The sequence below is a fragment of the Helianthus annuus genome, chromosome 5 (assembly GCF_002127325.2).
Source record: "Helianthus annuus cultivar XRQ/B chromosome 5, HanXRQr2.0-SUNRISE, whole genome shotgun sequence".
NCBI lineage: Eukaryota > Viridiplantae > Streptophyta > Magnoliopsida > Asterales > Asteraceae > Helianthus > Helianthus annuus.
Window position 1 is genome coordinate 144,888,292 of NC_035437.2, and position 13,225 is coordinate 144,901,516.

The following is a 13,225-nucleotide window of genomic DNA, read 5'->3' on the forward strand; positions in this document are numbered from 1 at the left end:
TCACATCATCACCTGCAACTTTTGTACCTGTTCATCAGTTATGTAATTAATGGCAAACATAATTTGTTATTTGTTTATTTATGTTATCAACATGAGTTTTGATGCTGCTGTTTTTTGTTCTTTTCTGCTTCAAATTAGGTTTAGAAATTGCATTCAATTTTGTTTTGATGAATTATATCTTTTAGGGAAAAGTGAAACGGGAATCGCTGGAATGGTCTGGGATAAGATATCTTGTGAAGGCCGTTCAATGCTTCATTGAGAAACATGTAAGTGATCTTTTGACCATTAGTATTAACTTACATAATTTATACGCCAAGATGTAACATTTTTCGCAAGAATGATGCATATTTATCCTAATAAAATCTGTTCTAAATGGTTCATGATGTCAGGGACTTTTCAACGAGGTCAAACTAAGTAGATTTCGATTCCAAATTTATGTAAAGCTCTTAGAATTTTCATTATGGGTTAGAAATTAGATTAATAATCGTAATTGTAAAAAGAGTTTGAAAACGAGTTGATGTTCATAGTAGATTATTTGATTTATTTTCTGATTTGTTGATGTTCATAGTATATTGTTTGATTTATTTTCTGATTTATTGATGTTCATTGTAGATTGCAGAGGTTTAAAAAACAAACAGTCTTCTTCTTGCAGAGTGCAGATGTTTGGTCCACCTTTTCTGCTACAGATGTCTGCAAATGTGGTCCGCAGACTGCAGACATTTTTCCTCTGAAAAAACAAACAACACCTCAACGTTTGTGTGTGTGTGTGTGTGTGTTTGATAGTTCAAGTACCCTTAAAGTGATCTTTACCTTCGCTTATATGCTCCAGTTCATGGTAAGAAGAGAACCACCTTCTGCAGGAGACCATCGGAATATTTTCCCGGGTAATGACATTGTCCGGATAAATTTCATAACTTTATCCCCTTGGGTAGGATCTCCGAGATCCTTGCATTAAATATTAACTTCCATGCTAAGTAAACCGCCTCACCCATATCAGATGAAACCTTGTGCTGGGTCGGCGACGTCCAGAAGGCATTTAATGAAGAGGATGAGTCACATTGACGTGGGTCTGCTGGAGCAGTACTCGCTTGCAAGGTCTTTGAGCAGGAAAATACTTTTTTTGACTCAGTCTTCCCTTTTCGGCCTTGGTCGTCTTTAATTCATAAGGGAAAGTCTTCAGGGCTTATGCCCAGTCCGTGATTAGAAGGAATAAGCCCAGATGGGGGACCCTCGTCATCACACGCAAATATAATTTGTTCGAAGACGATATTTCAATCAGATTCCTAATTAGCAAAACAACATATTAATGAAATGCAAATTCATATATTCTAGATATAAAAGCCTACTCACATGCTAGAAATATGCACATAAAATAAGCATATAAAAGCCTACTCACACGCTAAAAATATGCTCATAAAATAAGCCCTAGATTTTGAGGGACACCAAGCTAGGGCTTATTAACTCATACATGAATCGATCATGGTTGTCATTAAATTAAATATCTTACGCGCATTGTGGCCAGTTAACTCGCTAAGTTTAGACTGAAACGTAAAACATTATCAATAGAAAACAATAAACTAAGCTGAAACGGTATAGAACCCCATGTAAAAAAGGAATTTATAAATTATAGGATTTATTAAAATTTGTGGTAAACTATAAGGATTATTTTGTGTTCATGCTAATACTCTAAAAAAAGAAAAGTAAATGTATTACATGTAATAAAAGGTTGTATATAGAGCTTGTGAATATGTATCAAAGAAAAAAAAATTGTAGTTAATGAAGGTCAATTGATATCTACCCATTGGTCTCCAAATTGAATAGTAAAGTTGTGAATAAAACCTAAGTTGATAGTTAATATATAGTTAAAAATTGTAGTTAATGAAGGTCAATTGATATCTACCCATTGGTCCAAATTGAATAGTAAAGTTGTGAATAAAACCTAAGTTGATAGTTAATATATAGTTAATAATTGTGTAGTTAGGTAAATATGATACTATAAAAGTTTTAAATTAAAAAAAACGGATAATTTTCATTTTGACTTAACAAAAAAGCCGCGTAGACAATTCTACTGCCACATTTGGGTGACATAGCCATATAGTCATTTGCAATAATTGTCCATTTTACATTTTTATCCATAATTTAAAATGAAGTATGTTTTTTTGAACGACAAATTTAAATCACTGACGAAAAAAAAGATCGGCATACCTGTGTAGACCAATGAAAGAAAACAAAAGATGAATAATAAAAATGTAAGACAACACAAAATTGTCAACTTATAGAGGGATAATATCTCATCTCATTTTATTATTGCGTGCATGAATTATAATGTTTATTGGACAAGATGTCTAGATGGTTGTCGCTTATCTAATTATGCTATACTTCCAACAACAAATCTCATAACATAAACTTCTTAAACAATGCATATTATATATTATATTAGTCGTCTACAAACTCTTAACATAAAGCCTTGTAGAAACAACAATAGAACTCACTTGACGAGCACATTTTAAACTCAACTTTATGGTGTGAAATTATTGAAGCAAACTACTTTTTAGTTAATCCATAGCTTCATGTGCTCACTAACATTTGATTTCAACTTTCTAAGAGAAAATTGCACACATCAAGCTTGAGGTTTTCATTTTACGTTATTTAAGTTGAAATAAATTTACAGACAGTATCCTTTAACCATGAAAATTATACTAGATATCCTTTATGTTCGATTTTTTTTTATAGGCGGTGTCCTTTCCACTAATAGCATTAACTTTCAGTTTAGTTTAAGACCATGTGTAGTGGTAAATCAAAATAATGCCCCCACCATGGGGCATTATTCGACACATGTCATCCCAGTCAGCATGGGGCATTATAGCATAAAGTGGTGTAGTGGGGCATTATTCCAATAACCCCCATGCAATCATTTCACAATTAATTTTTTTTAACTTTAAATACTTCATTAAATTAAAAAAAAAATACAATACTAGAAATAAAAAAAAATATATCCGATTAAATTAAAAAAAACACTAGTTTTCGTCTTCGCTTTCTTCACCCTCGCCAACTTCGTCTTCCTCGTCCTCCGTTTCTTCCTCTCCCTCAGGTGGTACATACCGAACCGACCATGCGTGGTGTACCAAATCAACCATTAACTGGGAATGGTACGGTTCGTAACGCAACTCTCGCGCATTATTCACTCTTTCTTCCATTGACGCCTGTGGATGCTCCTCTTGAACGGCTTCTGGCACATAATTCTGGCATATCGCCTTTCCTTCGTCTTCCAAAATCATGTTGTGTATGATTATACAAGCGTACATAGCATCTCTCATTTTTTGCTTGCTCCATGCACGACAAGGATTTCTCAAATATTGCCAGCGTTGTTTAAGAACCCCAAAAGCATCTCTCAATGTCTTTTCGTGAAGACTCTTGAACCTTTTTAAAGTATGCTCTTTTTTCATCAATAGGATCACTATACGTCTTCACGAAAATCGAATACTTAGGATAAATTCCGTCGCTCAAATAATATCCATGAGGGTAGTAGTTTCCATTTGCGTAAAACGACGCTTTTGGAGCTTTGCCAGAAATCCACTCCTCTAACAACGGAGATTGTTCAAAAACATTGATATCATTGCATGACCCGACAACGCCAAAGTAAGCCGACCAAACCCAAAGGTCCTGTGAAGCAACCGCCTGAAGAATAATAGTGGGTCCTTTTTGGTCACCACGTGTGTGTTGGCCTCGCCATGCAGTGTAACACCTCGAAAATTCCTGTCCAATTGAATAAAGACACGTGTCCTCCGTGACAGACGTGTCAGGGAAACCGGATTAAATAAAGAGATGTACGGTAGGATTTTAAAGCGGGCGTCATGTATTTAAAATACCGCTGAACGACCCAAGGGCGACACGTTATTAAATCACCTCTGAGCGACCCAACATTTTTATAAATCCCAAGATCCTTAAATCAATTGATGATCATCTCATACGATAACCGGTTGCTCTCGAATAATTAAAGTTTCATCTTTATTAAGGACTATGGAAAGGTAGGTTGTTACTACTCCTAATCTAAATAAAAATCCTTGTAAATAAGATTTGTTATAGCTTGGCCATGTAATTGGGAATCCAAGACTCAATATATGAAATCTCCGTCAAATACAAGCTTCTTTATGAATAAAGATGTATAGGGGACATGTAAGGGCAAGTGAGCCATGCAATGGCTGGTCAAAATGGTCCCACAATCTGAAAAGTGAAGGCATGTTTCGAGCATTGATGGTTGCATGGTCAAGACTTAAAAGTTTTCAAACTTTTGTCTTCTGGCCATCGCTTACGGACCGCAAGGCCCTTGGCTTACGGTCCGTAAGCAGGGTACCTGGGAATGTTCCGCATGGATCGGTTACGGACCGTAAAGCCTTCGGCTTACAGTCCGTAAGGTGGACACCTGAACCATGTTTCAGTAAAGTCGGTTACGGACCGCAAATCATGTAACATACGGTCCGCAAGAGGTCCTTACGGACCGTAAGGCCTCAAGCTTACGGTCCGTAAGACCGTCGCTGGCAGTATGTTTTGGACAGCTGCCTGTCCAGCCCTTTAACCGACTTAAAACGTGAATTTCCGATTCTATGGGCTTCCTAGGCAGTATATAGACCCTTAGGGACATTTTGGTTGATCTTGTAACTACCCTAGACTTGCTTGTCAAGATCTTGGAGCTTCTAGTTCACTATATAAAGAGCTTGAAGTGTGACCATAGGAACTTGCTCATTTTGGAACTTTGGCTAAAAGCTCTCTGGAACTCCTCTGGTCACCAACACATTTTCTTAGGCTCTCTAATCCATCTTAGGACTCTTGTAAGTGTCCTTAACCTTCTTTAATCCTTTCTAGCTTAGCTAATTAAGTAAAAGTCAAACCGTCGTAATTAAAGTTTGACTTCGTGATTAAGCATAATGTGCTTTGTCAAATCACGAATTAAAGATACCTTTAGGAAGGTAATTAAGTGGGTAACAAACCCTTAAAAGGGTATTTCCAGATTCCCACTCTAAGCATGTCAATTGTCGAGTCAAAGCTAATTATAAAAAGTCAACAGAATGCTTAATTTCGAATTAACGCATAATTAGCATTGTAGGTTGTATGTAACCTGTTTGAACATTAATATAACTTGGTAATAAGTATAAGAACATGTTCCAACATGTTCAACTCGACAATTTTCTGTTTAGACCCGGTTCGGAACCGAAAGTCGCATAGTTTGACTTTCGCTTTGACTTTCAGTTCTGACCCGCTTTAGTCAAGATTAAAAATACCTTAGAGCTTCTTTTGAACCTATTAACATGTTAGTATATCCTCCTGTGATTATACAATGTGGTTCATTAGATATCTTGTTCATATGCATGTTTCCGTTAAATGCCCATATGTTGACCATTATGCCCGAATGTCCAAAAATTATAATTTTTGAAAATGTAAAAGGGTAGACACCTTAGTTACTGAAATATAAAGTTGTCCCCAAAATTTGACATCAGTTTGAGGTATAGATTAAGAGTTATGCTCATTAGCGTAATTAGAAGCTTTCTTAATAAATAATTAGCGTATTTAACGCATAACCTATCTAAACCCGAATTTTATACCAAAACTTTATACCCACTGTTACATAATAATATTTTGGGAATTTTAAAGATTTTTATTCATTTTTAGGCTGAGCATAACTAGAGGTTCTAAGCTTATTTCGGCTTATGCCGGTTTTACCCTTTACGGTCATAAAATGAGTTTTACATAACCTTTTGACCCCAAACCTTTTCCTACTGATTTGTTATATTAAATATGATATTTTGAGCCTTCTGGAAATATAAAAATATCAGCTTTCCTTTTAAAACCCGGAAATGGCTCCAAATCGCCTTTTTAGGCATTTTTACGACATAGTATATGTCAGAACGAGTTTATATATAAAAGGTCTAATACCTACTGATATATTTTATAAAAATATATATTATAACAGTAGACTAAAGTTGGAAACTCAGATTTTCCGTTTTTACCCTTTTAGCCTAGGTAGAAATTACCAAAATGCCCTTATGAGGCGTAATTGGCGTATAAAAACATTTGGGGCATATTTGGACATACCTTACTGATGTTACAATATATTTGGTGCATATAATCTCAGGAAACTTGCATATGACTTATATGGTTGCTCGTTACGCACTCTCGCGTTCGGATCGGCTTATGTGACTAGTTCACACATACTAGCCGAAACGGGTCAAACCATATCATCTAAGTCTCAAAATTCAGAATGTGTTTAGTTTACCCATATTATACAAGTATCCAAGCTTGTAGGGTCTAAATCACATTCCTTCCCGGTTTTCGCATTCCTCGCGATTAAACCATATTTATTCTTCGAAACTAACCGGTCTAAGCTTAGGCTATGTTAAAAGACCCGTTAGGATTCTAATAGGTTATTATAACCTTCGTTCCAGAATAGGAGCCCAGTAAAAGACACGTACATTTTTGAATTTGTGGTTATACTTGCTCAGGTAAATACTTTTAACTTATTTTCCCTTATACGAGCTTGGGGGTACGGTATATAAAATACCGCTTGGTCGGGCGATTGACCCCATCTCATTAGTAGTTGGGTATTATCAATGGGACCCGTTTAAAAACTTGGTGTTGTTTGTTTTTATGCCTTTGGGAGCTTAATGACCATGTCCCGGATATCCTTGGCATCATTTTTGGCCACGACCTTGACACCCGGGTGTAGGCGTACACCCGATATTATGTCCATTATTTATAAGGTATTAACGTTGGCTTCCTGCCGCGGACTTATACCATGTGGTGTGTCATTTAACCTTAAACCCGATACGACTCGGGCGACCGAACGGTTAACAAACATGTAAATCTTTTACAAGTTTAACTCTGTTTAATTATTCCCAACTTATAAAATGTTTTATGCCTTGTGCATTTAAAACCAATTTTTAAATATTTTCAAAATGAGTCAGTTAAATTGTATTTACCAGTGCAAACTGACGTATTTTCCCCAAAAAGATTAAGTGCAGGTGCTATACGCAATAGGCTGGTTTCTCCTTAGCATCGTAGAGTCTTGCAAGCTTTTGGGATGCATATATCTGTCGAACAATTTCTTTCTTTTTCTTCGATCCGCCTGTGGATCTATTTTGACTGGTTGTGATACTTGATATTACAATTAATAGTTGAAATAAACCAAATTTTCATTTGCTTCCGCTGTGCATTATAATTTGTGTTGTTTGACATATGATGATATCAACTACGTCACGTAATCCCCCACCGGGCCCACCGGTGACACGTGGAAATTAGGGGTGTGACATGTAGTCGGGCAGTTATCCCAACGCCAATGCATGCAATCTATGCTCCCGATCATACCAAGCAAACCATGCTCAGCATTATGTACCTCGTAGATCTTTTGAAGGTCGTCCCATGTGGGCGTTCTAAGATAACGCGCACCGTACACATCAATTATACCTTTATAAAAAACATAGACAAACATAAGCTTCAAAAAAAAAAATTGTAAACATACTGGTCGTTTTTTTTAAAGTAAAGTATAGGAATTGTACCGCGACAAAAATGCTCCAAGCTGTCTCGTGTTGTTTTCTCCGCCATTTTTAGATACTCGTCGTTGATGTCGGTAGTGTTACCATAAGCAAGGATTCGTAACGCCGACGTACACTTTTGGATACCGGTACATCCAAGTGCCCCTCTCGCATCCGCTTTTTGTTTAAAATAATCGTAGTTGGCTTCCAAGTCGTCAACTATGCGTTTTTGAGAGAGTTTTTGAGAGAGTTTTGGTTGAAAATGAATGAGTTTATATATATATATATATATATAGGTAAAAGGTTTAAAAAAAATAAAAACAACTAGCCGTTGATGAGTTCTGATTGGTTGGTCAACATTGTGCAAGCGTTTTAAATAAAACGCCGGACCCATTTTTTTTCGAAAAAAACGCCCCAAAACGCCTAGCGTAATGGGGGGGGGGTGGGCGTTAACAGGCGTTTTTTTTTAATTTTTTTTAAAAAAACGCCCCACTACGGGTGGTCTAATCATTTGCATTGCACATGATGGCATTGTCATCCTTTAACCGTATTTACCTATATATATGTATACACACACTATATAATAAAATAAACCACGGGGGTGACACGTTTAATTCATTGGAGGCATTTACTTTTTTTCTCGTTCTCTCTCCTATTTGTGGATGCTTATCTTTTTAACTAAAGATAATTATTAAATTACGAGATTTATCACTAATTAATTATGAATATTTTTTTTAACTAAAGATAGCTAATATATAGGACATTTATCTCTATTTGAATTTGTTTTATCTTAATATGATAATAATAAATCTGCATTTAAAGTATTATTATTTTCGTCAAACTAATCATAAACTAAAAGCCACGTGTAAATAACTAATAGGGTAGCATAGTTAATATAAACTATATTTATTCTCTTTAAATACTAAACTCTGGATATATAATAAAACTAATTAAGTTATATCTTCATCAAATAATAAAAAATATATTTCAAATTTTATGGTTTTACATTATTTTCAAAAGTTATTTTAATAACTACACTACAATATAAAAAGCACAAATTAACCTATTAGTTATTACTAAAGGTGTTCACAGTTCGATTTAATACCATGAAACCGATCAAACTGGTCATTGGTTTGATTTCACGGTTGGGTTTGTTATTAATGTTCGGTTTATGTATTAGGTTTACTAATATTTTATTTTATATAAATTTATTCAATCCTTAAAATACACAGAATTCTTACGCATATTACTACTTTTATATTATTCAATATATAAAGTTACGTTTATTCAACCGAGAATAATAAGAAACACATACTCTCTCTCTACACCCTCTCTCTCACCTTTGCCTGAAAATAGCACCCGTGGCAACTACCTGTGTTGGATCTTTTGAGCGATAGTGGTGACATTGTTGGATATAATGTACAATTGTCGATTATAATTCAACGCTGCCGTCAAGGTACGACCCAAAGAGTTACACTTTGGGCAACGAACATTTAACGGTGTTTTAATCGTTAATCACCGGATCACGAAATAATAAGCGTAATAAAAGAAACGGGTAATTATTTAGAATAATTACGGAGAGCCGGATTAATATTATAATTAATTTGTTAATTATAATTTATATCAGATAATTAAATATGTATATCCATATTGTTAGTTATTAGATAATTAATAATAATGAAAGATATTATTTAATTATGAGATAGTTATGAAGGAGTTGTGATTACATTACAATTCTTCATCATTGTTTTAAAATAAAAGATATATATATATCTTTTAATTAAAAAAAAGGACTTTTCATATTTTTATCCATGACTCTCGATTAGGTATTCCTAATTGTTATCAAAAGGATTTTTCTATTTTGTATATATAGAAGTATAGAACTGTTAATTAAGAGTTTTTTTTCTTGGGAGAGGCTTCAAAACGTTTTGACCGGAGGAAGCATCAAGCATGGAATAAATATTCGGCTGTTTATCAATCTCACTTTTAGAATTCCAAAACAGCTTCCCCTTCCCATTTAATTCACAGTTATTACGCATAAGGTAAACCTTTTGAACTTTTTCTTTAGTTTAAAGGTTTCGTTTGAAATTGTTTCAAACGAACAAATATGAGTTCGTGGTCAACGATCATCTAGCGAGATCGTTCGTTGAACCAAGGTGTCTTTCTTGGATGTCACGATTCTTTAATTTTACTATAACCTATTTTGATTGTAATGAGATCACTGGTGGAAACGGTTTAGAACCGAACCTCGTGTATATGATTTCCGCTGCATTCAGTTTGTTTGACAAATTGACAAAAATTAGTTTCTAAAAGTTACACGAAAACTCCAACAGTGGTATCAGAGCCACCTTACAAATCAAAGTAGGCTAATTTTATTATAGTGTTTATAGATCTATAAAATAGTTATAGAATTGCATGCTTAAAATCGAGTAGATTTGGCATAGGAACCTGTCACATATAATAGTTATAGGCAAGTTTATTAAGGCCAAAAAAATAACACTTGTCAAAGTCCTCTTTGAAATAATTTTTGGCCTTAACCTATTTCGTTTAGCTTAATGATCGTACTATGCAAATTCGGGTTTAGAATTTTTTTTATGAAATGCGCACCTAATTAGTTTTGAAGCTATACGGTTAAGTAAATAAAAAATCGGAAACATTGAAATAGTGATTTCAATATAAAATCGATATATTTAAAAAGAAATCAGATGTCATTAATTTCTTTTTTTCTTCTTATCGGAAATTTAATTTATATAAAAAGTTTTTTTTGGATGGGATCCAAGATTAAGTGGGAGCACAAAAGGTCTTGTGCTACACTTAATGGGCTCGGTTCATGTTCTTGGGCTCGAACGAACCGAACATATTCTGAACCCGAAATTGCATATTTATTTATTTATTTTATTATGCGTTTTGCCATGAAATGTTTGTTACGTATATAAAATTAATAATTAATACACGATCATTAAAACGACAATTTTAATAAAATGTTTATTAAGTATTGGATAGGTAATTAAAATAAACAGTTTCTTTCTTTTTCTTCGATCCGCCTGTGGATCTATTTTGACTGGTTGTGATACTTGATACTACAATTAATAGTTGAAATAAACCAAATTTTCATTTGCTTCCGCTGTGCATTATAATTTGTGTTGTTTAACATATGATGATATCAACTACGTCACGTAATCCCCCACCGGGCCCACCGATGACACGTGGAAATTAGGGGTGTGACAGGTTGGTATCAGAGCCAACACTGAGTGAATTAAACACTAGCCTTTTGTGTTTAATCTCAGTGCACAAATTGCACATTCTTCAAGTTCCAAGTCTAGACATTGAACATAGGACAAACTCTGAATTGTTTTATTTTTGAGTCTTTTATTATATTGTTGTTGTTGTCTGATTATCGTATACAGGTCATCATGCCACCCAGATTCCTTCGCGGTAGAGGCAAAGGACCCGTGTCAGGTCATGATCACGAGGCCGGGCCGTCGCATCGACGTACTCCTTCCATCACCATGAGCACCAGCCCGCAAGAGCCATGGAGGCTCTATATTGAACCTGGAAGGCGATCTGTATCCCTTAGCTCCTCTCCTTCGTACCAACACTCTTTTGGGCCCCATTCAGAAAACGAGCCCAACAACCAGCCGCCAGCTTTCATACCTTTACAGAGATCCAACTCTCATCATTCTTTTGGCGACCCAACACCCGTTTTCCAAAGCCGATTTAACCCGGCTAACCTTCTGCCAGAACCCGTGGGTTTTAACTCACTTGGACCGGAAGACCACTTTTCAGGGGAAAACGACATGGATGAGGATACTGACCCCGTGGAGCCTGCATCAGGAACGCCGAATCATCCCATTGAGATCTCAGATGGGTCATCATTCCATGGATCGCCATACCGCGGACCGGACAGTTTTATGGAGAAATTCAATCAGTATGATTGGTATTTCACCCCATCTGAGCACTCGCATCACGAGCAGCAACAGGATCCTTCGGTGGGTCATCAATTTGTGGCAGTCACGCCGCCGCCACCACCGCCAGTGGAGCAGCAGCCGCCTCCGGAACCACCGAGGCGAAGAAGGTCTAATGCACGGATGTCCGTGCGAGGTGGAGTCCGAATCAGTACTCCCCAGCCATCAAGTGGCAGCCATTATCCGCCACTTCAGGAAGAAGAGGACCCATATAATGGTGGTCCGTCAAGCCCTATACCAGATGTCAACTCAGTACCTGTGGTACCACCTTTGGGTTTCGATAACCCGATTCCTGCATATGCTGGGTCAGCAGCATACAACCCATTCGAGCAGCCGGCGCACACCCACTACAACTACAACTACAACTACGGTTATGCGGAGGTAGATCCGCATCAAGTAGCTCGGGATTACAATGCCCTTCACCCTGAAGGACCATACGGAGGGCCGTGGACTACTGGTTACCCGACTTATGGGTACCAGCATCAGCCACCTCCTCCACCGGTGTATCAGCCGCCACAGCCACAGATTCAGCAGGAAGTCCTTGAAAGGCTGAACCAAGTCGAACAAGAGGTTCGTGAAGACCGCAGAGAGCGGCAAGGTTTCTTCAAAGGGCTATCAGATTTGCTTAAGGGGAAGTCGAAGAGGAGGGGTCATTGAGAACCCTTGTTATTTTGATTTATGTTGTAATTCAGTCCCTGCGTGGACTTGTTATTCCAGTATTCAGCTCCTGCGTGAGCTTGTGGTTTGTATTCTGCTCCTGCGTGAGCAAGTTTGGTTAGTTAACCCCTGTGTGGGTTTGTTCTTGTTTCCCGCCCCTGCGTGGGCATTTTCATTTATTTTTAGTAGAAGTCCCGTTTGGGCAAGTGTTGTTCTGATTTAAAACAATTTGTGGGATGTTTTAATTAAGTTTTCATTTTATTACATGCATAAAATATGAAGATAAATGAAATATTTAAAAGGATCTGCCATTATAATAATTGGTAAAATCTAAAGTGAACCAAGACCTAGCCTTATAGTTTATTAAACAAGGCCAAGATGGTAGTTCTATAATTAGGTTAAGATCCATAATTAACATCTCAGTTTAGGACTATTCTGCGTTAATTATTAAAGAATCTTAGAGGTAAAACCTAGCCCTTGTGTTATTTCAAACCTGGCCAAGATGGTATAACCCACATAATAGATTCCAATTATTAACATCTAGTATGTTACTACTCTTGGCAAACTGTGAATCAGTAAAGTCACACAGGCCATATATATTTGGGTTAATTTTTAAATTCCCTTAAATTATTTAACCACTTCTTTGAAAGTGAAGTGCCTGTGGGCAATAATTAAATGTCTTCCGTGACTAAGGACAGTGGTAGCTTATGACTCCCTGTTAATTATTGGTAATGAACTATGATTCGACCTAAAACACCTAGATACTATAAAATCTTGGTTATTAAATATCTTAATTGTCTTTGTGACTAGGCCTTATGTGCTAATAATAAGAGTATTATAGGATAATAACAACATCCTGATGTTAATATAAACTATATTTATTCCCTTTAAATACTAAACTCTAGATATATAATAAAACTAATTAAGTTATATCTTCATCAAATAATAAAAAATATATTTCAAACTTTATGGTTTTACATTATTTTCAAAAGTTATTTTAATAACTACACTACAATATAAAAAGCACAAATTAACCTATTAGTTATTACTAAGGGTGTTCACAGTTCGATTTAATAC

The 13,225-nt window shown here is 36.0% G+C and overlaps 1 protein-coding gene across 1 annotated transcript; it reads left to right on the top strand.

Annotated features, from left to right (window-relative positions):
- Positions 1–10,939: 10,939 nt before the first annotated feature.
- Positions 10,940–12,148, top strand: LOC110943619 (extensin-like). Its single transcript, XM_022185357.1, has 2 exons — positions 10,940–11,463; positions 11,644–12,148. Exons 1-2 carry the CDS (start codon positions 10,940–10,942, stop codon positions 12,146–12,148), a joined length of 1,029 nt encoding a protein of 342 aa, XP_022041049.1.
- Positions 12,149–13,225: the final 1,077 nt, after the last annotated feature.

Coding starts and splice junctions, on each gene's coding strand:
- LOC110943619 (XM_022185357.1), top strand. CDS start 10,940: ATGCCACCCAGATTCCTTCGCGGTAGAGGCAAAGGACCCGTGTCAGGT. Junction 11,464..11,643: donor AAATTCAATCAGTATGATTG/GTATTTCACCCC, acceptor AGTCCGAATCAG/TACTCCCCAGCCATCAAGTG.